The following is a 24,334-nucleotide window of genomic DNA, read 5'->3' as shown; positions in this document are numbered from 1 at the left end:
TGTTATAAAGTAAATTTCTGTCCCTTGTGGTTACAGATAAATGCTTGGAAATGTGACCCAAGGCAACTTTAAAGGTTCAGAAATCAGAAGGCAAAGAACACCCCCAATTTTATGATTAAAAAAAAAACACTTTATTTTTAAACTTCTGATTTGGGTGGGGGGCCTGACTTGGCAATACGCATCCTGCTGCACGTACATTCCTATGTGTCTTTGTTCCTCTCCACTTTAATTTTCTTTTTCCCCTGACTCATTTCACAGCACAGTTCACAGTGACTGGACCTGACCATCCAGTCACTGCCTCCCTAGGTGGGGAGGCAGTCCTGCCCTGCCACCTCTCCCCCAGGATGAGCGCTGAAAACATGGAGGTGGGATGGTTACGATCCCAGAACTCTGAAGTCGTGCACCTGTACCGTGATGGGCAGGATCAGTATGGAGAGCAGATGCCGGAATATAGAGGAAGAACTGAGCTCTTGAGAGATGACATCACCAATGGGAGAGTTTTCCTGAGAATACGTGATATCCGACCCTCCGACGATGGGCAGTACAAGTGTTTTTTTCAGTCCAGTGTCTTTTATAAAGATGCTTTATTGGAACTACAGGTGGCAGGTCAGTAACTTGTTATGATACTTTGGCATCTTCAAAAGGGTAATAAGTGGAGTCTGAGGGGTCATTGTGAGATGCCACCTGATTTGTCTCATAGTGGGACAGTAGCTCTGCTCTGATTAAGGTTTATTCTAGTTCACTGTTTAACGGCTGTTTTGTCTAAGGGCTCTAAAATCCACACACATACTCAGATTGTTTTGAAAATTGCTGCGACACATTGGAGTCTGGGACAGGGTTAGTGAGCTAAATTTGAGATCATTAGAGCAAGGAATTAATGAGATATACAAACACCCCAACAAGTTAGGTGATATTGGCATGTTGTGGTTATTACAAATTTTTTGTGCACACCTCGGGCCAGACAATGGCTGATCCTCCCCAAGCTGATGTCATCAGCTGGGATTGATCTCGGCTTGTGTCTGGCACCCACGGGGTAACAGTGGTTGATACACAGAGTCCTGTAGCCCAGCGCCTGGTATAAGAATGGGCGAATTGAGGAATTCCCCCCGCCCCCCATGACAGGGGAAGGCAGGAGGCCTGATACCTGAAGGTGCTGCCAGAGAGACCAGAAGGGGACAGGTGTAGCGAGGTCTGTAACCAGGACATGAGGTTTAGGTCAGATGCAGTGAACACCAGACTGCTGACAATCCCCATGGCAAGAAGACACCTCTGTGCACTTCTACAGACACTGCCTACAGACCTCAGCACTGAAATGAGACATATGTAGTGATCCCTCAAGGTACATGTACATCTCCTCATATTGCAGTGACAGCTCTGCCAGCCTGCTTGAATTAATCCTTCCATCAGTCACTACAGCGACTCTGAACACAGTCTCCGTCATGCCTGTGTATTATGGAACCACCCTCACTGAACCGTTCCCAGAGCTTATTGCCAGCCCCAGGAGGCAGAGTCCAGGTGGCAGGGCTGGGGCGGTGTGTGCCATTACTTTGTATCTCTTGGGTTTCAGGAGTTTAAGTTTAGCTGCTTTTTGCATTTTGGAAATGCACAAAGCCCTGCTGGGCAGCCTTAATTCTGCATTGGCAAGTAGTTTGTGGGCATTAATATGTAATTATAGACCCCTCGTGGCCAAGATGGAGTCTGCTCTGCAGAGCGGCTCCGGCCAAGAACAGGCACAAACTGGAGCGCAGCGGGGTAACTCCTTCCACCCCAGGGAACAGGGTTAACTGAGACTCCTCATAAATCTAGACACAATCTTATCATGACATCCATACAGCAAATACTTTACAAACAGCACCAAGAAAATTAGCATCAAACATACAGATTTCTTCAGTACCAAATAGTTCACAGGCCACACACACTGCACATTTAAAACATACACTGCTGATTTGGCATTAATGCCACCACATTGCTCTGAGTTGAACCAGCAGCAAGCATCCAGTTCATCCAAAAAGCTGGTATCCGTATCTTTGTGAATATCTTCTTGATGCAATCAGTAAAAGCAGGCCTGTGAGTATCAGCATTCAGGGCAGAGATCTTCACCTCCCCTCTGGGTCTAACTGAAGACTTTGGTACTTTTTTCCTTTATATTGAGAGTGGAATTGTCTCCTACTCTTGGAGATGCCCTACTGAGCATACTGCAAGAGTTCATTAACTTTTTCCTTTGTTCACCTGTGTTACCTGCACACTCTACAACACCCCACCCTTACCCAATTCCTAGGGCTCAGGGCGTACTCTTCTGCAGATTTGCAGGGTCTTTTACCATTGAAAGACCCTTACACAGTAATACCCTTATCCTCTATTCATTAACAATTATCAAGCAGAATACACATGCTAAGCATACAATGCTATGCTCACCAATCCTGATCAGGCAGGCGGACTTTCCCTGTTGGCCAGGCAAGGTCAGTCTCATCTGCATTCTGGTTGCTGCCCATCACAGTCATGCAGAAGATTCATACCAGCTCTGATCTTAGGCAGTGTCTTACAGGTGAGTTCTTCTTCTTCCAGGTCTTTTCTTCTTCTTTTCTTCTGTTCCTTCTGTTGGTCTCCTTGGACCCCAGGTTACATAGTGAAACTTGAGACCTGCTTAGCTATACCTTAACCAATCATTTTACTAAAATATTACAAAATAATTCTTTGATCAATCCTAACAACTGTGAAACAATTCTTTAACCAATCATACCCCACCACCTTAGTTGATTTAAATCTTGCAAAATTAGTTAAGTAATAGACAGAAACACTCAAAGAACCAAACAGAAACCAGACAGTTAAACAATAAAGAAATAGGGACAATAAAGGCAAAACAATAATGAAGTAGAGGTTTCACACCCACAACTGTTGATAAGTGATTCCTTGCCAGACAGAATGCCATCTGGCAAAGTTTTCTTTAAACATCTTAAGAGATTCCTGGTTTATGTGGTGATGGTGGGCACTATTAGGGGAAGATCACCTTCTTAACAGCTCGATATTACATTGTTTTAATGTAATTTCGATGGAATGTGAGGATGGGACTTTCTGCTTCTTGGCTCATGGCTGCTGCTCTCCTAATGTGGCTGCAGAAAAAAGTCCCCAGACCTTACACCTGCTAATCCCTGACTAGCTGGAATCAGTGAATTGTTTAAAAGGATCAGACACAGAATCACGGGGGATGGGACGGGTACATATAATTTCCACCAGAGGCCCTTTAACCTCAGTTCTTGTCTGTGGCGCTGGGGCATTTCCCATGAGTCTGTCGGACCAAAGCCTTGTGAGTCACACCCCTGCTGGGAGAGGACTCCGTAGCCTGTGCTCTTCTGGGCAAGAATCCCACGGGGAAGGCTCCAGACACCCGTCCCTTCTCTGTCTCTCCTGGGAGATTGTTTCCTTCTCTAGGCTGGTCTGTGTGAAATTTCCAAACTCCCTGAGGGCCTCTCTGCATACACACTGACACACAATAGTGAAATCTGTTTGAATTCACACCTGGTTAAGGTACAAGACTCTTGCTTCAGATTAAGAGAATTTTATTTCAGTTTAGCTTGTCAGTACTAAAAAAACCCAAGTGTGATCTGGTGTGGGAGGCGTGACCTTAACCCGTCATTTCCTTCTATCTAGTGTTTGTATTTCTGTTTTGCTGAGTGTATTTCCTGGCTTTCAGAGGTACCATTTTTCTGCTACCCATTTCTGCATTCTGGAAGGGTACAAAGCCCTGCCAACACAACCCAAACTCCCCTATTACAATGTTTTCTATTTGTGAATTAATTTAAGGCTTGTCTACACATACGTGTGCACTGATTTCGATGAACTAGTGCAAACCTCTGTGTGGACACTTAAATGGGTTTGGAAATGCCTTATATTGCTTTAACTTAAGTCAATTCCTTCTTGATTTAAGAGTGTCCACACAGGGATTTGCCCTGAATTAACTAAACCAGTTTAACTAAACTGGAGCAAGTTTGAGCATATAAAAGCCCTGACATTCATATTAACTCTACTATATATCAAATAAGAATCTGACCAGATTAACTGACCAACCACACTTATGAACTCTCAGTCAATTATTAGTTTAATGGGAAATGGCTTTTGATAACAGTGTAATAAAACTTTTGGCTCTTTACTGGGCACTTCAGGATTATCACAAGTTCATTTATTTCTTCTGTAGTTTTGGGCTCTGATCCTGTCATCTCTGTGGAGGGACATCAGGATGGAGGGATCCAGGTGGTGTGTCGATCATCTGGATGGTACCCACAGCCCAAGGCTCAGTGGAGAGATCTCCAGGGGAAGATCTTACCATTGGCCTCTGAAGAAATAACCCCAGAGGCCAATGGCCTGTTTCAAGCAGAGATTGCCATTGTTCTAACAGAAGAGTCCAACCAGAAAGTGTCCTGCTGTGTCAGGAACCCCCGACTCGACCAGGAGAGAGAGTCAGCGATTTCCCTGGCAGGTCAGTGCCCGTCCGTGCTGCACATGGATAGAAAGAAACACTGTAGACATGGGCAGAGAGTATTTATCATTGTGTCTCCTATGTATTGGCCTGAACCTTCAAGGTGCTGAGCATGTCTTGGAAAGTCCTGAGCAACCTCAGTTCTCTTGGGATATGTCTACACTGCAGTTAGACACCTGCTGGTGGCCCGTGCCAGCTGGCTCAGACTAAGGGGCTTGGGCTAAGGGACTGTTAAATTGCAATGTACATGTTCGGGCTTGGTCTTGAGACCAGGCTCTAGGACCCTCTAAGGTGGGGGAGTCCTAGAGCTCAGGCTTTAGCCTCAGCCTGAACACCTACACCACAGTTAAACAGCCCCTCAGCCTGAGCCCAGTGAGCCTGAATCAGTTAGCATGGGCCAGCTGCAGGTGTCTAATTGAAGTATAGACGTACCCTTCGACTCCAGTAGGAGCTGAGGGTGTTTATCACCTTGCAGGCTGGGACACCATTGGACAGATTTTCATAATAGCTCAGCACCCAGCAATCACCCTCCTTCTTAGTAGGGGTGGGGGAGGGAACACTGCTTTGTTCTTGTGCTGTAGTGAGAACTGTGTTAGAATTGCAAGCTGTCACTTTAAGAGTGGGGGGTGTCCCAGTCCTGTTTGCAGGCTAGAGGGCTCTGTAGCAAAGCATGTGAGCAGAATCAGGACTTGTCCACAGGAACGTGGCAAGCTGGGGTGTAAATCTGTCTCACACTAGCCTGCCGCACACTAACTGTCCGTGTGGACCCTGCTACATGCACTAACGATTCCATAGTGCACTTTGATCTGCCCCACTTTGAAACAGGAACAGATCAAAGTGCACCAGGGAACTTTTAGTGCAGTGCAGCAGGGTGCACACAGCCAGTTAGGGCACAGCAGGCTAGTGCGATGTGGATTTACATCCCAGCCTGCCGCGCACTAACTGTGCCTATAGACAAGCCACCATAAAGCAAGGTGGGGTGAGTTGTGCCCGCTGACTTAGAGGGAGCAGCCCCCCTGCTCTGTTTTGGGTTCTTGTGTCTTAAAGTTCTGGATTCTAAGACATAAAGTCGTGTTAGGCTGCAACCTTCCAGCAGGAGTATTTATGTTTGTATCTAACGTCTTTGAGTGCTGTGACCATCACAGTTCTCAATGGGGGTGGGAGAGGGAATTCTCTGTTCTCAGGAAGAGCAGCTGGGTGCTGAGTATTTATGAAAATATGGGTAATAAAGTCATTTTTCCTGAACAGCACAAGAGAGCCCTGAATATGGTTTGAGCATTGCTACTTAGATTACAGCTGAAAATACCTGATTGTTATGTTCACAGCACACACAGAGAGAGTTACAAACAAAACATAAATAATGTTCCCAAAAGGCTGCAATGTAGGACTGCTTTATTTCTAAGAATCCAGAACTCTAACATACCACAGCCAAATACAGAGAGAGACAAAGCAGGCTGCTCCCTAAGGCAGAGAGGCAGAACCAAACCTACCCTGCTCTAGGCTGGCTCTTTGCAGACTGACTGCAGAGGACCCAGATGCATGCTCCCTACAGAGCCCTTTAGCCTGCAAGCACGACCAGGAATCCCCTCAGGATTTCAAGTGTCATCTTGTAATTTTTACACAGTTTTCAATACTAATCATGTAGCAGAGAACCCTCTAGTCAGCCATTGCTCCAAGGCCCAGGGAAGAGGACTTTGGAGGAATTTTTATTCTGAATCTATAGGCTCAAGTTTTGTTTTTATTAAAATCCTTCATTAGCTTATTTTGGTCCAGACACTTTCATGTAGCTGAGCCCCTGGGAGCACAGGAGAGTTGGGGGTGTCAGGAAGCTGGTCACAGCTATCTGATTCTGAGGGCCAGTCTGCACTGACTGCAGCCTTGGGATCACTTACAGCAACCTAGGGAATGCTTGAATTTATGCCAGTGGGGGATAGGGGTAGCATAATGGAGTTGCACCTTAACCCTCCCTATCCTCAACACGCCCCCTCCCATTAATTAACTATGTTCAGTAACCAGGCTAAAGCTTGGGCTTCCATTGGCTTAATAATAAAGCACAAAGGAGCAACATCTCCCTGTGTAGTCCCTGTGAGACTCTTTTAACTAGTCATAGTGTCACCACTGTCACTGTGTCCTGCCTTCATTCTGCGCGTGTTTGCTCCCTAGTCAATGGCACTTTCTCTTGCAGAGCTGTTTTTCCCAAGGGTCAATCCCTGGACGGTGGCTCTGGGTCTGATCCTGGCTCTCCTGGCTGTTCTCATGGCCCTGGCCGGTTACTGCTTCTGGAGGCAACGCAGAGTGAAAGGTGATGTAATGAGAGGGGTGGAGGGAACTTGATGAGAGACAGACAAAGATTTAAAACAAAACCAAAAGTCAAGAGACAGGGATTAAGGGGCTTTGATTCACTGTCCAGAGAAGTTTCAGGCAGTGGGAGCCGGGCTGAGGGTGAAGAGGGATCTGAAGAAATTATGATCATGTTTGAACCAAGAATTGTCAAGTGGTTTCAGCCCTTCAGATCTCACTCCGGGATCCAGAGCGAGTGTGGCTCTGAACTGTTCCCTGGGGATCCACACAGCTCTGTTTGAAACACCATGTGGGGCTCAGTGAGCTGGGCTTGGAGCCCCGACATATGGAACTTGGCTGCTGGCAAGAAAAACAGAAAGCGAAGTAGAAGAGGGGTTTGTTAGGGCCCAACTCTGCCCCCCCAGTCTGTGCTTGTGAGTAGGAGCTGTGGATGGGCAAAGCAGTGGCTGTGCAAATGGAAAGGTTAGAACTTATCTACACTCAGATTTGCTCTGCCTGAGATCCAAATATTTTATTAAAACTAATGTTTGAAATCAAATTCACGTTACACAGGTTTAAAGAAAAGGCACTGTACATCTGGGGTCAAGCTTGGGTTATGAAAAATTAAAAGTCTTGGTTACAAAGCTGACAAGATACGTAGGATACATAACAAGCATTGTCCCAGACTAATGTGTGTGGCTTTAAGTGGTAGGGAATAAGTGTTCTCGGGTACGCCACCCATAGAGTGCATAGAGTCAGAGTCAGTAGCAGTAAAGTGGATTGGTACATGGGGTGGAGTTTGTCCCTTGGTCCATCGGTGTCTTGTGGGTCTTCTATAGACAGATACAGTCTGTCAGGGAAGGAAATGAGTTATTTCCCCGACTGTGTCCCTTGTCAGCGGTCTGGTTCTGGTATTGTTGGTGTCCTGTGATGTGTTCAGTGTATATGTCCCTAGACCATCTGATGGCATCGGATACCATAAGCTGCCCCATTAGCCGGGCATAGTGTCGACCAACTCTGCACGCTCTCAGCACCGGCTTGTTGTTGGGGTCCCACATGCCCAGGGCTCCGACGATCAGGGTGTGGATCTGGACCTCGTAGCCCTGGGCTCTGAGTGTCAGCCAGCAGGGTACACAGGGCAATGGACTCTCTAGTGCTCAGCTGTAGTTTTTTCTCCAGTCACAAAGGGCAGAACTGCCCTTCAGTGATCTATATGTTTATAGTGATGCTGGAATTTTCATAGCTGCCTAAGGGGTCTGAATGCCCAATTTTTGTTTAAATTAATGGATACTGAGTGTGCAAACCCCCAAGGCAGCTGTGAAAGTCCAACCCAGAGGGTTTTCTCACCTGAAGGGCTGTGAAAGTTATGTAGAAATGTACAAGTGTTGGAAGAATTGGGAAGGGGAAATGTCTGTTCCAATGATTTCCCAGTCAGGATGGAAGCGGATAATTGAGAGAAGCAGAAAGGAGCTTTGTACTTGTGAAAGTTGGAACTGGGTGTTGCACCTTTAGAACTGTCACCTACACACTCTGTCAGCACCAGGTGTGAACTGGTTTAGTTAGTGGCTTTAGTTAACAAATACATTATGTGGGTTGACAAGGTTCAGAGTGGTAGCCGTGTTAGTCTGTTTCAGCAAAAACAACAAAGAGTCTTGTGGCACCTTAAAGACTAACACATTTATTAGAGCATAAAGTTTTGTGGGCTTCATCCCACTTCTTCAGATGTAGAAGTTTAAGTTTAAACTTCTACATCTGAAGAAGTGGGCTGAAGCCCACAAAAGCTTATGCTCTAATAAATTTGTTAGTCTTTAAGGTGCCACAAGACTCTGTTGTTTTTATGTGGGTTGAGTACACGTTTAGGTGACAGGGATACACTCATTTTGAGTTGTATGTCAAAGTCATGCCCAGAGAGAGAGAGAACTCTGTTGGGCTCATTTTGAACTATTAAACAGTCAGAACAATTAACTGTCACTGTCCTGTTCCCTGGCCTTTCAGAGAATTCTCTGCACCAGCTGCACTGGTGAGCTGTGAGGCTAGGATGCTGTAATAACACAAACACACTCAGGACTTGCATAGCTGGTCTGAGACGCTGCTCACCCTGGGTCACAAGATGGTCTCCATCAGGTTGTTCTCAGCAGTGACTGACAGACATGACACTACCTCCATTTCAAGCAGTGTTGGTACCCCAGGGCTGACACATCAATGGGACGAGCTCCCAGTGGGAAAGAGCTGATCTTAGAGGTGATGCCTCTAGGGGCCCATCCACACACCCCTCCTTGGCTCATGCTGACCTGAGCACCCAGCTAAAGAAAGGCATCTCCACCCTGTTCTTACCTGGGGCACGCCCATTTACCCAGGCCCTAGGGGGAGCTGTTCCCATGTATCACTAAGACCGGGGGATAGGCACCTGCCACAGGGTCAGGAGCTGGCCTAGAATGGAGCCAATCAGATCCTATCCCTTTCCCAGCCCAGGTCATAAGAACATAAGAACATAGGAAAGGCCGTACCGGGTCAGACCAAAGGTCCATCTAGCCCAGTATTCTGTCTACCGACAGTGGCCAATGCCAGGTGCCTCAGAGGGAGTGAACCTAACAGATAATGATCAAGTGATCTCTCTCCTGCCATCCATCTCCACCCTCTGACAGACCGAGGCTAGGGACACCATTCCTACCGCTCACTTCCATCCTCCATCCCCACAGTCAGGAACTGGGGGGTGGGGGTGGGGAAATTGCTGGGGCTGTTCAGGGGATGGGCCAGACGGGAGTAGGCAAGGAACTGGACAAAAAGAGAGACCCCCCCCCCCGAGGCAGTGGGGATGCTGGCTGCAGAGATGTTGAGACAGATCTGTCTGTGTGTCCTGTTTGTCAGTCTGTCTGCCTCACTTTCATAGTTACAGCACAACTACATTAATAGCAGGAAGTGCGCCTTAAACATCATGGTGAAATCTCTCCTCTCGCCCTTTTCTCCCTCTAGAGACCCTGCGATTGGATAAGGAGACCGAGAAAGGTCAGTGTCTGGGCCCATCACATTAGTTGGCAGTAGAGTTATCCCCATAAACACAACAGGGTGAAAATTTGCCAGCCATTATTAATTATTCATTGTAACAATTTACTGAGCGTCATGGGCGGCGGGTGGAGCCTCCCTTTGGGGAAGCTAGCCCCAGCTCCACCTCTTCCACCTGTGCCCCCCCGTCCCGCAGCCAAGCACCCCCTCCCTTGGCTGTGCTGAGTTCCAGGCCGGCTGAAGCCCCGAGCCCTCCCCTCCCCAGACCCCTCAGTGCTGTGCCTCCCCTTCCCAGACCCCAAGCTGCCTGGGGAAAAACATCTCTCAGGTCTGGAAGACACTTTTGCTATGCCCCATGCCAGTTCTGGGGCGGCTGAAGAGGCGGTATGTGCTACTCATCTTCCTGGGTTCCACAGTAATCTCCAGTCCAGGGAGATTACTGATGAAACCAGGAAGCTGAATAGCACATACCACCTCCTCCACCACCCCGGAACCTGCATGGGGCATAATAAATCAAAAACTTCCCCCCCAAAACCCCACATGTGGGGTCCGGTGGCCACGGCAGTGCCAGGGGAGGCTGAGCCTCCCCTAGCCTATTATACCCACTGCCCATGCCAAGGGTCGTGGTGGATTCTCTAGCACTGGCAGTTTTTAACCAAGACTGGATGTTTTTCTAAACGATCTGCTGTAGGAATTATTGTGGGAAAAACCCCTGGCTTATGTTATGCAGGGGTCAGACTAGGTGATCACAATGGTCCCTCCTAGCCTGGGAATCTGTGAATTGATGAATCACCTCTCACCCTGTTCTCTCTCTAGAGACCCTGCTGTCTGAACGGGAGAGAGAGAAAGGTCAGTGTCTGTTACAATATTAAGTCTATCCCCATAAAGACGACGGGGGAAGTCTCACCTCTCCCTCTTTTCTCCCTCTAGAGACTCTGCGATCTGAGATGGAGAGGCAGAAAGGTCAGTGTCTGGACCAGTTACGTTAGCTGTGGGGTTACCGTTATAAACACGACAGGGAGAATCTCATGTCTCTCCCTTTTCTTCTCCTTCTAGAGGCTCTGCAATCTGAGATGAAGAGACAGAAAGGTCAGTGTCTGGGATGAATGGGATCCGATAGGTTGAAGATTTCATGTCATGTCAGTCAAGTTAGCTCAGTTGAGCCACCTTAACTCAATTGAAAGTCACATTTAATGCCAGTGGAGTCACAGTTTAACACTTTTAGCTCAATTTTAGCAGGTGGAGTTACAGCCTGTTTGAATGAGTGGTGGGGAACATCTCCATCTCGACACCAGAGCCCAAGCAGTGAGCTCAGGGGCTGCTCGCACTGACGCAAAGGGGCTTTGAAGGGGAAGGGATCATTTGATCTAATAAACCCCACGGGAATTACAGAAATGGCACCTTGAGCCCAGGAACCTGAATACACTACCCCAGCTCGGTCACTCTCGTTGCTGGAGACTGTGGGTACGTGTACAGTGCAAAAAACCACCCGTGCCCACAAGTCTAAGAGCCTGGGTCAGCTGACTGGAGCTCACGCTACAAGGCTAAATCTAGCAATGTAGCCATTCCTGCTCTGAGACATCCCCCTTCCCTCCTCACTGGGTGTCAGAGCCCAGGTTCCAGCCTGAGTGGGAACATTTGTACTGTGTGAGCCTCACAAGCCTGGCTCAGAGGCCAACTGCCACAGGGCTTTTTTTTTTTTTTTTTTAGTGTAGACAAACCCACAGAGACTTGTCCAGTATTTAACAGGATCCCTCACCTGGGAACCCCCTGTGTTCTGGCCCTTCCATGCCCATGTAATGTGGGAGGGGGCAGGATTTCACCCTCAGTGACCATGCGCACCCACAACCTCAGCTTCAGCCTGCAGCGACTCCGCACAATAACCGCACAGGTCTGGTCAATACAGAGCTGTGTGTGTGGGGGGGTCTATATTAAATGAAACTGATTTCTAAAGGCATGCTGGGTTTTTTGGTTTTTGTTTATTTTCCCCTCATAAAGTTACTATAGGGCAGAGTTAAGGTTGCTTAGGTGACTTAGCTGCATTTCTACACCATGGCATGTTTGGATTTCTTTTAAATTTAACCTTAGTTCTGTATTTCCTGAGTTTATAACACTTGGTTCGGGGATAATTACAAGATCCCTGTAATGTGCTTTTCCCTTAAATTACAAGTACGTCCTCTCCACCTTAACCCCACACTAATCATAGAATCGTAGGACTGGAAGGGACCTTGAGAGGTCATCTAGGCCAGTCTCCTGCACTCATGGAAGGACTAAGTATTATCAAGACCAGGGGTGGGCAAACTTTTTGGCCCGAGGGCCACATTGGGGTGCGAAACTGTATGAAGGGCCGGGTAGGGAAGGCTGTGCCTCCCCAAACTGCCTGGCCCCCCACCCCCTATTCTCCCCCTCCCACTTCCCGCCCCCCGACTGCCCCCCTCAGAACCCCCGACCCATACAACCCCCCCTGCTCCTTGTCCCCTAACCGCCCCCTTGGGATCCCACCCCCATCCAACCCCCCTGCTCCCTGTCCCCTGACTGCTCTAACCCCTATCCACACCCCCGCCCCATGACAGGCCCCCCGGGACTCCCACGCTCATTCAACCCCCCCTCCCCCATCCCCTGACCACCCCCCAGAACTTCCGCCCCATCCAACTGCTCCCTGTCCCCTGACTGGCCCCCGGGACCCCCCGCCCCTTATCCAACCCCTCAGCTCCCTGCCCCCATACCATGCTGCTTAGAGCAGCATGTATGGCAGCCGCACCTCCCGGCCAGAGCTAGACACGCTGCCGCTCTGCTCTGCAGAAGCGCGCAGCTCTGCCACCCTGAGAGCTGCCCACACGGCGGCATGGCTGCAGGGGAGGGGGAACAGCAGGGGAGAGGCCGGGGGCTAGCCTCCCTGGCCGGGAGCTCAAGGGCCAGGCAGGATGGTCCTGCAGGCCGAATGTGGCCCGCGGGCCGTAGTTTGCCCACTCTGATCTAGACCATCTCTGGTGGGTGTTTGTCTAACCTGCTCTCATGATGGAGATTCCACAACCTCCCTCAGCTTTTATCTCAGAATCGCATTATGGTTCTGATCTACAAAGAGTCTTAGGCACCTAAACTCCAGCCACAATCCCCGTTTTAGGCACCGTGATCCACAATCCCCTGCTTGGCTGACACCTATCCCTGTAGGCACCTAAATTCACTCAGGACATAAATCTCTGTCAAGTATCAGGGGGTAGCCGTGTTAGTCTGTATCTACAAAAACAACAAGGAGTCTGGTGGCACCTTAAAGACTAACAGATTTATTTGGGCATAAGCTTTCGTGAGTAAAAACCTCATCCAAAGAAGTGAGGTTTTTACTCACGAAAGCTTATGCCCAAATAAATCTGTTAGTCTTTAAGGTGCCACCAGATTCCTTGTTGTTTTTATAAATCTCTGTGTAAGTTCTCACACTGTCTAAGCTTCTGCCTCTGGGCACGAAGAGTGCACTGCTGCCTCACTCTAGATGTTTGGGCACCTATCTCCCACCTGGGCACGTGGCGACACATAACTGGGGGGAGGAGGATCTAGCTTACCCATGGGGCCTGATCCAGTAGATGTGCTCAGAGGCCACCCAGAACTGAGGTGAGAGACGTGGAGGAAAAGAACCTTCCTCATGGGCAGTGCGTGAACCACCCCTCTGCTCCCTGCCCCTCTCCCCGAGCCCCTGCCTGAGCTCTGAGCTCCCCATTGAGGCCGCTGCCCCCACAGTGCCCCCAGCCCCCGTGCCTAGCAGCTGCTGCCAGAGGGGTGTGCCAGTCACTTTTGGGAGCTGTCCGAGGAAACCACTGACCCCCTGACTCCCTGCACCTCAACCCCCTGCCCCAGTCCAGAACCAGCACCCTGCACCCAAACTCCCTCCCAGAGCCTGCACTCTGCACCCCAACCCCTGCCCCAGCCCAGAGCCCACACCCCACACCCCCTCCTGCACCCTAACTCCCTCCCAGAGCCTGACCCCTCACCCGCTCCTGCATCCAAACTCCCTCCCAGAGCCTGCACCCCACACCTCCTCTCGGACCCCAACCCTCTGCCCCTGCCTGGTGAACGAGAGTGAGGGTGCGGGAGAGCGAGTGACAGAGGGAGAGGGATGGAGTGAGCAGGGAGCAGGGTCTCAGAGAAGGGGCGGGGCAGGGGGCATGGCAAGGGTCTTTGGGTTTGTGCCATTAGACAATTGGCAATGCTACCAGATGGGCATGTGGTAGCCCTGGCCGTGCTGGAAGAGCGCGCCCAACTGCACAGCCGGCAGCACTGCCAAATGTCAGGTGGACCTTGTCTGCATGGGCGCAGCTTGTGTGTGCCTGGGGGCCCAATGACTGTTCTGCCCTGGTGTGACGATGCGGTTCTGGCGGGACCCAACTGAGAGTGCCAATTCAGGACAAATTGCTAAAACAGGGCAGTTACAGCCCAAGGCTGGGGTTTTTCCACCTCTAAGGCAAACCAAACCAGCCAGACTAAGAGGACTTCGGTCTCACCCCACTGGCTAACCACAAGTCTCACAAGCAATTTCCTTAGACACTCCAGTTTCCCAGTATCACCACCAGTGCCACTCGTTATGGAGACGAATTGTTATGAAAACCAATACCCCAGAAAAAGAAAAAAGGTTCTCCTGATCCCAGAGAACCAAGCCCCAGACCCAGGTCAATATACAAATCAGATCTTACCCACAAATCACGCTGTTGCCAATCCTTTAGAATCTAAAATCTAAAGGTTTATTCATAAAAGGAAAAAGATATAGATGAGAGCTAGAACTGGTTAAATGGAATCAATTACATACAGTAATGGCAAAGTTCTTGGTTCAGGCTTGCAACAGAGATAGAATAAACTGCAGGTTCAAATCAAGTCTCTGGATCATCCCCAGCTGGGATAGGTCCTCAGTCCTTTGTTCAGAGCTTCAGGTGTAGCAAAGTCCCTCCAGAGATAAGAAGCAGGATTGAAGACCAAATGGAGATGAGGCCTCAGCCTTATATAGTCTTTTCCAGGTGTAAGAACACCTCTTTGTTCTTACTGTGGAAAATTACAGCAAAATGAAGTCTGGAGTCACATGGGACAGTCCCTGCATACTTTGCTGAGTCTCAAGGCATATTTGCCTTTTCTCAATGAGTCCATTGTATACCTGATGATTCTTAATGGGCCATCAAGCAGGCTAGGCAGAGCTAACACCAGCTTGTCTGGGTTGTCACCCAGAAGCATAGCATAAGTTTGCAATACAGACAGTATAGAGCCAATATTCATAACTTCAACTATAAAACTGATACACACATATAGACAGCATAATCATAACCAGTAAACCATAACCTTGTCTTAGACACCCCATTTGACCCCCTTTATACAAGATTTGGGTGCCACTACAGGACCTTGGTTGCAACAATGATTATATCAATAACGTCACACCTGGGGCCCAGAATTGCTGTCGGCGGGCCTGACCACTCTTATCTCCATTAAATCCTCGCCGTTCACAGCTCCCTCCTCTCCCAGTTCTCCTCCTGCCTCTCTAATCACTCTTGGTGTCTGTTCTGTTGGGTCGGTCTCTTCCTGTCTCCCTCTTTCACAGCACATCCCCCAAAGCTCAGTGCTTGTCCCTAGTGGTTCTTATGGACACTCGCGGCATCAGATACCACCTCTATGCCAGTGACTCTCAAACTCTTGCTCTGCTAAAGACTGTTCCCGGGCATCCCATCCCACATCTCAGCCTGTCTGACATCTCCTCCTTGTCGATGTCCAGAGGGCACTTAAACTCAAAGCTCTTCTGTCCCCCTCACAGCCCACCCCACTTCCTAGTTTCTTCATCTTTTTGGATAACACCACGAGCCCTCCCTAAGGCAGGGAGCTGTGACAGCTCTCCCTGCCTCCCATCCCCACTGGCAGCGATGGCTCCAGGCACCAGCGCTCCAAGCGCATGCCTGGGGCGGCAAGCCGCGGGGAACGCCCTGCCGGTACCTGCGAGGGCGGCAGTCAGGCTGCCTTCGGTGGCATGCCTGCGGAAGGTCCACTGGTCCTGCGGATTCGGCAGCAATTCGGTGGCGGGTACACCGAAGCTGCGGGACCAGCGAACCTCCCGCAGGCATGCTGCCGAATCCGCAGGACCGGGGACCTCCCGCAGGCAGGCCGCCAAAGGCAGCCTGCCTGCCGTACTTGGGGTGGCAAAAAAGCTAGAGCTGCCCCTGCCCACTGGGCTGCCCCAAGCTAGGTACCAGGATCTCTGCCCCTTCTGTGGGCCAGGGATTGTGGTCCTGAGGTGGGGTGTGAGGCTTGAGCTGGCTGCAGGGAGCCCAGAACAGAATGGGATGCCTGGGGTCTGGGCCCTGCTCGAGGTGTCTCCTTATCGGAGGGGCCGGGGAGTATTTCCCCTGCCCTGGCTGGGAGAATCACTCCATGATATAGGCCCAGGTCAGGGGGTGGGGTGGGGGGAGAAAAAAACTGTCCTGTATTTTTGAAATACAGTGTTGGCCACCCTAACAACATCTCAATCAGCCCAGTCAATCTAGACATTGTCTCTGACTCAGCCTCTCTCTAGACCCCCATGTCCTGACCTCTCCCCAGTCTCCCTGCTCCTGCGTGTATAACACGTCACAGATACAGCCTCTTGTGTGTGTCCCGACAGCCCAGGCTCTCATTCACCCCATCATCTCACACCTCCACTGCTGTGATCTCCTCCTGCCCGGCCTTGAGGCCAGCTGCTTTGTCTCCTCAGCTCCATCCAAAGCACGGCTGCTGGGCTCAGCCCTCAGGCTCATCTCTCCTGCCACATCCACCACTTAGTTCCACTGAGGCCCCCTCCAGCACCGCTCCAGCACAAGCTCCTTGCCTTTGCCTTTAGGCCCCTCAACTCATCATTGAGTCCCACCCTGTCTGAGCGATTGGCGCCGCCTTCCCTCTGCCAGCAATGGCCGGTTCCAGGGGTGGGCACGCAGGGCTGGTTACAGAGGTGGGCACGTGGGGCCCATTCTAGGGGTGGGCGCGCAGGGCCACGTCAGCACCACTTCCAGGGGGAACTGTACTGCCACTGGGTTTTTTACTTATTTTTCTCCTGGCAGCTTGGGTAGGGTGACCAGATAGTAAGTGTGAAAAATCTGGACACTTTTTTTGTGTGTGTGTGGGGGGGATAGTTGCATTTATAAGACAAAATCCCTAATATTGGGACAGTCCTGATAAGATTGGGGTGTCTGGTCACCCGCAGCCTGGGTCAGCCACCTGTCTGCTTCTCCCTTAAACACCTCAGTGTTTTCTCCCCTTCCCTCTCCATGTACAGAAAAACACCCCATTAGTATTAGTAAAGCTGCCCCCTTCTCTCTTCAATCTCTCCTCCAAACCCAGCTGTGCTGTGGCCCCTGGAATCTCTCCTGGCTGGGCATGTGGTGGGCCAGGCCCTGAGTGTGTGTGTACAGGACCTAGCGTGATCGGCCGTGGCCCTGAGTGTGTGTGTACAGGACCTAGCACCATGGGGCCTGGCATGCTCTGTGCATACAGGACCTAGCTCAGAGAAGCTCTGCCCTGAGTGTGTGTGTGTGTGTGTGTACGGAACCTAGCACAGTGGGGCCCGCCCATGAATGTGTGCACACCACCTAGCCCTGAGTGTGTGTGTTCAGGATCTAGCGCAATCAGACCTGGCCCTGAGTGTGTGTGTATAGGTCCTAGCAACATGGAGCCTGGCACTGTGTATGCCCAGTGGGTTCCACCCTTGACTGTGGGTGTACAGGACCCAGCTCAGTGGGGCCCAGCTCTGAGTGCAACCTCTAGATGTTACTGGAATGCAAATAACAATGTGCAGTGGGGCAGGAGACTGGCGGGGTGTGAGTGTCTGTGCAGAGGACAGAGGACGAAGAGGGGCAGGTGGGTGGGGGGTTGCAGGGAACAGTGTGGCATGGCCAGAGATGAGTAATGACGTGGAGCCAGGAAGCCCTGTCCAGTATCTCAGGTGTATAACGCAGTAGATATAACAGCTGGGGCAGGACAGCTTAAGTCCATTCGTCCATAAGAAGCTGGCTCCTGTGCTGTGCTCTGCTCAGTGCCTTATGGACAAATCTTTCAAAACACTCGTATCACCAGTGAGGGAGACGTTGCCGTTAGCTTGACTATTGCCCATTAAGTTTTGAGACTCAACATTAACTCCCAATGTCTTTGACTTTCCAGCGGAATACGAGGCAGCGAAAGGTAAGGGCATTTGTACTAGTTTTGATTATGCTTTAAATTGGAAAAGGAACACTCAGAGCTGGGTGCGCAAAGACGTGTTAGTGTAAAATATTAATGTGTTACTGAGACAGGTAACGTACATAAGCCCAGGTGCAGCCCCATTGATTTCTGGGGGGAGGGTTTGCAGGATCAGATGCAATAAAGGAGAAGTCATAACTAGTGATTAGGAGCCCAATCCTGCTGTCCTTACTCAGGCAAAATTCCCACTGAAGTCACTGTAATGCGGGGTTAGAACTGGGCACTTTTGTTACTGAGAATCTCTCCTGTTGATTCATTTATGTTCTTTTTTCCCTTTTCTCTCCTCTCATTCCCATGGACCCTCTGGCAGAACTGGGTAAGCTGTTTCTGGTTGTGTGGTTTGTTTTTCACAGTATGTAACCTGCTGAGTCTGCATTTCATTTGTGTAAATTCTCGTTTCTGATTATTTCAGGACTCACCAGAGCCCAAGGATACGCAGGTAACTAACACTGATACTGCCGCAGTCACTCTCAGTCCCATTCCTCTGGGATACTCGGTCCCTGCTCAGTCCCCTTACAGCTCTCACAATATCTAAGGGGTCGGGCAAAATGTGATTGTCTGTGTGAAACTTTAAGGAGCTTGGTTATTCACACACACACACACACACACACACACACACACACACACACACACACACACACACACACACACACACACACACACACACACGGGTACCTGCTGGGGGCAGAGGGGAGCTGGTGCAAACAGATAATTGTTTAACTGCTCTCTGTTGCTATTTTATAACCTCTAGTTAATACATTGTTTATTTCAATACTGGCCATTTTTTGGCAGAAACATCCAGTTGATGAGCTTCTCCAACCCTGCTGGATGCAGTGGCAGAGAGTGGGTAGAGACAGAGGGGCAGCTGATGGCTCTAGAAGTGTTGCTGGGGTGAGGAACAAGGAATTTAAACCTCCTCTCCCCACACTTAGGGCTTCTCAGCATGGGGAATTCATGGGGAAGAGTCCAGAGTAGCTAGTGTGGAATATTCTGCACTTGTATTCTTCCAATGTGCATTAACCCAAAGCAGACAAGGGCACTCTTAGCATGGAATCAGAGTGTCCGCACAGGCAGGCAGTGCTGACTAGGTGTTCTGCACTAGCTACTCAGGGCTTTTCCCCATGTAGACAAATCCTTAAAGTTACTTCCAAGCAGAGGTGAAAGTAAGCCGGGGTGCCCCGGTGCAGCGCACCCATAAGAGGTTGGCCTGCTGGGGGCGGGGCTCTGGATGCTGCCAGCAGGGTAACAGTGGGAGGTGCTGGGCATGGATGGCATGGGCGGCCCATCCCTCCCCTTCTACCCTCCTCCCCCACAGGAGCCTAAACCACCCCACCCCCCCGCCCGTGACTCCCGGCCCCAGCACCAGACGGCCCGGGGGTGAGGCCCCAGCCTTGGTGGGCCTGAGCCAGCACACACAGTCCCTAGATGGTGCTGCCCCAACCCCTGGCCCTGAGTCCCCACCCCAAGGGGCGGTTGCCATAGGACAGTATCTGTAAGAAATGTAAGTTACTTTCACACCTGCTTCCAAGGGAAAGAGGAGAAGCCTCCCACCAGGTCCCCTCCCAGGGACCACAAGCCCTGACTACCCCCTGCTGTGGCAAAGTTGGGCCTAGATCTGCTGGTCCCTAGGTTAGCACTTTACCCACAAGAGTATCCGTTCACTACTCCGATAACAGACAGGACACTGGACTGGCCAGGGAGGGGCAGTGACAGGGGAGGGCTTGGAGCAGAGCCCCGTAAGGCCAGGAGACTGTCACAGAGCTTGGGTCTCATGTGTCACCATAGGACATGGACCTTGCACATATGCACTGTGCTAGTGCCCAGTGCCTGGGTGTGTGAATTAAAGCAGCACAGGAGTGTGGGGGGCAGTCAGAGCTGGGAAGCGGGTGAGAGCAGGGGGTTCTAGGGCAGGAAGGAGGAGGAGGTGGTTGGATGATGCTCAGCAGCAGAGAGTTTGTTCGGGGTGTAGGGGGAGCTGGTGGGAGAAGGGAACAAAGGGAGAAGGAGGGTGAGTGGGGCTGGTAGTCGGGGAGCAGCAGGAGGTGTCAGGTGAGGGATGGGCAGGGCAGAACCTGGGGGGTGGGGACAAGGAGTGGAGCCAGTGAAGGGGACAGCAGTGGGTATGAGGGGGCCTATAGCCCAATCTAGAGATTCTATATTGATTATACTGATTACTTACGAATTTGTAGTTGTCACTTTGAGGGTTGACTGGTTTTGTCCCAAGATCAGGCTCAGCATTATTTAAATCATGACACAGTTGGGAACCCCACTGTGCACAGCTGCACATTCACACTCTAGGAACTCTTTTAGATTTACAAACGGTTTATTAACACATTTAGCAAAGTCGCAGACACCCCAGCTCAGGAAGGGAGACAGAGATGCTACAGAACATCCATTGCAAAAGAACCAAAAATGTGAGCCATTGTTGTTTATGTGGTGGGCCAGAGTGAGGAGGAGGAGGAGTTGGTGGCAGCGATCAGGACACAATGGCAGGACAAGGCTGGAGTCAGGAAGGCCAAATGCTCCTTCTGGGTTATTTCAGACCCCTGCCACTGCCAGCCCTGCTTCCCTCCTCGCCCTTGCTGCCCCCAGCCCAGCGCAGTCTATGGCCACAGGGTCCTGGGCACGGCTGGGCTCTGGGCCATTCCACACCCTTGGCCCCTGAGCCTGTCGGGATCCTGAGCCAGTCACATCAGTGCCTCATTCCAGGGATCTCCAGCCCCGGGGGAGACTCCTGTTACACAACCCCTCCCCCCCCACCCTCCAGCTGCCCCATCCTGGGCAGGGTCCCAGGCCCCCGAGAGACTCGCTGGCTGCTCCCAGTTGGCCAGGCCCAGGGTCTCCAGCAGGGCTGTTGGTGCTGGTACCGCGCTCTCTGCCAGAGCTCCCAGCCCCTGACCCAGCCCGGCCTGTTGTCCCAGCGCTGACCCCTCCCCTGCGGGTGGGGACCCTGCTGCTCTCAATGGCTGAGCCCCTCTCTCTGCCGCTGCCGCTGCTGCTGCGCTCGCAGGCTCAGCCCGTGCCAGGGCCAATGCGGCTCTGCTGGGGCTGCTCCTTCCCTCGGCACCTGGAGTCTCTGTGTCTGGGGCAAATGGCGGGTGAGTGGGCAGGGACCTGCTCAGAGACACATGCCCTGTGCTGCACCCAGAGGGCAGAAACCAGCCAGGGCCAGGCAGCAAAGTGTCACCACACTGGGATTAACCCTTTCCTTCCACCCACCTCAGCAGCCCCTGACCGGTCAGTGCCACTCGACTGCCCGCACTCTGATCCCAGGGACCCACATCCGGCAGCTCATGGGAGTCGCTGGGTGAATGTGTGGGGCAGAGTAACCAGGGCTCCCTGAACCCCAGGGTCCCCATGTGCAATGGGGAAGGCCCCACACTGTCACACAGCCCTTAGGGGCTGGGCAGTGAGCGTTATTATTGATCTAGTGCCCACGCGTGAGCCAGGCACTGCAGAGACAGAACAAGGGTCTGCCAGCCCCAAAGGGCTTCCGATCTGAGTGAGGACAAGGCCCTGCAAGGGGATCAGCAAACGCTGAGATGGTGCAAGGATCCCAGTGCACCCTTGAGCCTGTCTGGCTGGGTCAGACAGAGTATTGTAGTGACCCTCAGTGGTTTTCCCAGGAACTGAAATTAGGGGGGTTGTTTGAATTTACGGGGGGGTGTCAGGGCTGATGAGGGGTGAGACTGTGAGGGTGAAGGTGGGCTGTGGCACCATAGTAAAAACTGAAAAATGTTTCATGACCATTTTATTATATATAACTCATGTTTTAAAATCATCACACAAATTAAAGTTGGCTACTCAAGCCTTCTATGAAGCACTACATCTACATCCTTCTTGGTTTCTTGTTATAATTTTGCACAACTCTGTTAATGAACTTCTTGAATGCAATGCATTCATCTTTGGTGGCTTCTCGTGTGTCTGGTACTTCCATTCCTTCAATTGATATGCTCATTAGTTCATTCACATGATCAGGCAGAAGGCGACTTCTTTCAGAACACAAAATTCTATTTAATGATGAAAAAGAACGCTCAACTGTAGCTGTTGTGACTGGGAGTAGCAAGAGATGAATTCCTACTTCTTTCATCCCAGGAAACAGCACAAAGATCAGTCGAGCCACTAGTAATGATAAAAAACAAGTTGAAATCAAATCTTCATTCATTCGTCGTATGATATTCCACTCTGTGTTCAAATTCTCTATTCTGTCCTGATCACATGGCAGCCCCATTGCTGGTAGTGCCACACTCCACTCAACTGTCGGTGTTTTATAGGACAGGCATCTGTAAAAGCTACATAGAGGTTGAGTAGAATCTAGAAGTCGCTGTTGTAGATTTTTAAGAATGAAGTCTGTGTACTTTTTCAGTTGTCTTAACAAACCCTTCTTGTCTTCTTCACTTAAGGATTCAATATAAATGCCTTCATTAATCAACTTCTGGACTGAAGTCTTTGCTTCTTCCAGTATTTTTTCAATGGATCGCTCTCTGATTGATTCAAATGTAGCTTCTATTGCTGGACAAAGTTCTACTACTGTTGTAGCAGATGCCTGGATGGCATTGTTTAATGACCCAAGTGGTTTCAACAGTAGACTTACGAGAGAGAGAATGGCAGTAGTGTTCTCTGACTGTAGTAGCAAAAGTAATCCACCAGCCTCACTACTTAGATCCATCCCATCTTGGTAAATACTTTCCAAAGCCAGTAGTAATGGCTGGAGTAATTTTAAGACAACAGCCAAGGATCGCTCATGAGAAAGCCAGCGGGTTTTCCCAGGTTGGACTAATTTGAACTTCAGTTGCAATGTATCTTCTATATTTTCCAAGATATTCAGTCTTTTTGGACTCTTGCTGAAAAAAGAATATAATGAAGACATTAAATTTATAGCTTTTTTATGTCTTTTGAAGATTCTGCAGCTCATACTAGTGCTAGTTGGAGTAGATGGCCTCTGCAGTGTATATAGGAGAGATTAGGGTTACACTTTTCTCTGAGAAAAGCTTGTACTCCACCATATCTTCCAGAGAAGTTTGCAGCTCCATCAAATGCACAAGCAACCATCTGTTTGGGGTCCAATTGACAAGCATTTAACTCTTCTAAGATGTGGATTGTCACAGATGCAGACGATGTGTCTTCTATAACTTGAACATCTAGAAATGCATCTACTGGCCCACCACTGACATCAAGATAATGTACACAATGACTTAATACTTGATGCTAATTTGCATCGGTGCATTCATCAGCCATGTATGCAAATTTTTTGAATGTGGTGAGAGAGTTCTTCACTTTTTCAAACTGTTGAGTCTTTCACTGTTGCATCGCATGCTTCTAGCCAGTCAGTTGAGTTTCTTGCAGAAAGATAGCGAGCATTTGCTGGTCTTGTTCGGAATCAGTGTTCAACTTCAGGATGAACAAGTGACAATGCACTTAACATTGGCCTCCAGTTTGTAGTGTATGGTATCTCTTGCTTAAATAGAAAGTAGGATGCCATAGTCATGTTTGATCGCATGAACTGTGTTGTGTCTCCAGCATCTTAACAGCCTCATTAAGTACTTCTAAAATTGGCTTTGAAAGTGGGCTTATAAGGCTTTCTGCATGTTGATGCACTCCAGAGGCCTGTTGTTCTGCTGCCTTTTCACGTAGTTTGTCAGCATTGTCTTTGCTGGTCGGTCTGACAAACCAAGCTCCTCCACTTTTACCAATTATAGCACTGGAAAGCTTTCCTTCTTCGTAAGCTTTTTTGCAAGAGGTGCACCATCTGGTAGGTAGCCATCTTTTGTAACTTCAATAAATAGGAACACTTTGATCAACAAACATCGGGAACTGCCTTTAGGTTTTGGAGACATTGTTTCTTCAGTAGGTAGCTGTATTTGTGCTTCGGGCTGGTCGGATGTAGATACACCACTTGAACCTTCAGGATGACATGTTGATATATTCTTGGTTCTTGATGTGTTCTTCACCTTGGTTAGTTTTTGAGGCCTTTGAGTGGAAAAATTGTTGTATTGTTTTTTGTCTTTTCATTTTCACTTTGACCTGCAACATATAAAAAATATATGAATAAAGTAAATGTTTTGTTAGGATGCTAATTTAACATAAGGATAATGCAAAATACACCAAAACATATAACAGGTCTAGATTTCTAAAAATATATAATTTTGTTTTAAAATGTATTTAATTTAAATTGACTTTTGAAAAGTAAGCCATCATGGGATAAGAGGGAAGTCCTCTCATGGATCAGTAATTGGTTAAAAGATGGGAAACAAAGGGTAGGAATAAATTATCAGTTTTCAGAATGGAGAGAAATAAATAGTGGTATCCCTGAGGGGTTGGAACTGGTACCATTACTGTTCAATATAC

At 49.7% G+C, this 24,334-nt stretch overlaps 1 protein-coding gene across 1 annotated transcript in view; it reads left to right on the top strand.

Moving 5' to 3' along the window:
• LOC101941834 (butyrophilin subfamily 1 member A1-like) overlaps positions 1-24,334 on the top strand; it is a 52,428-nt gene that overhangs the window by 12,898 nt on the left and 15,196 nt on the right. The window contains exons 3-11 of the mRNA XM_065562969.1: positions 259-606; positions 4,193-4,474; positions 6,660-6,776; positions 9,728-9,760; positions 10,574-10,606; positions 10,688-10,720; positions 10,814-10,846; positions 17,909-17,995; positions 18,399-18,425. Of these exons, the coding sequence (XP_065419041.1) occupies positions 259-606; positions 4,193-4,474; positions 6,660-6,776; positions 9,728-9,760; positions 10,574-10,606; positions 10,688-10,720; positions 10,814-10,846; positions 17,909-17,995; positions 18,399-18,425 (993 nt within the window). The remainder of the gene's footprint in view (positions 1-258; positions 607-4,192; positions 4,475-6,659; positions 6,777-9,727; positions 9,761-10,573; positions 10,607-10,687; positions 10,721-10,813; positions 10,847-17,908; positions 17,996-18,398; positions 18,426-24,334) is intronic.

Source organism: Chrysemys picta, chromosome 12 (genome assembly GCF_011386835.1).
Source record: "Chrysemys picta bellii isolate R12L10 chromosome 12, ASM1138683v2, whole genome shotgun sequence".
In the NCBI taxonomy this organism is placed as follows: domain Eukaryota; kingdom Metazoa; phylum Chordata; order Testudines; family Emydidae; genus Chrysemys; species Chrysemys picta.
Note: the sequence above shows the minus strand (reverse complement) of the source record. Positions and strands in the feature narration are given on the sequence as shown.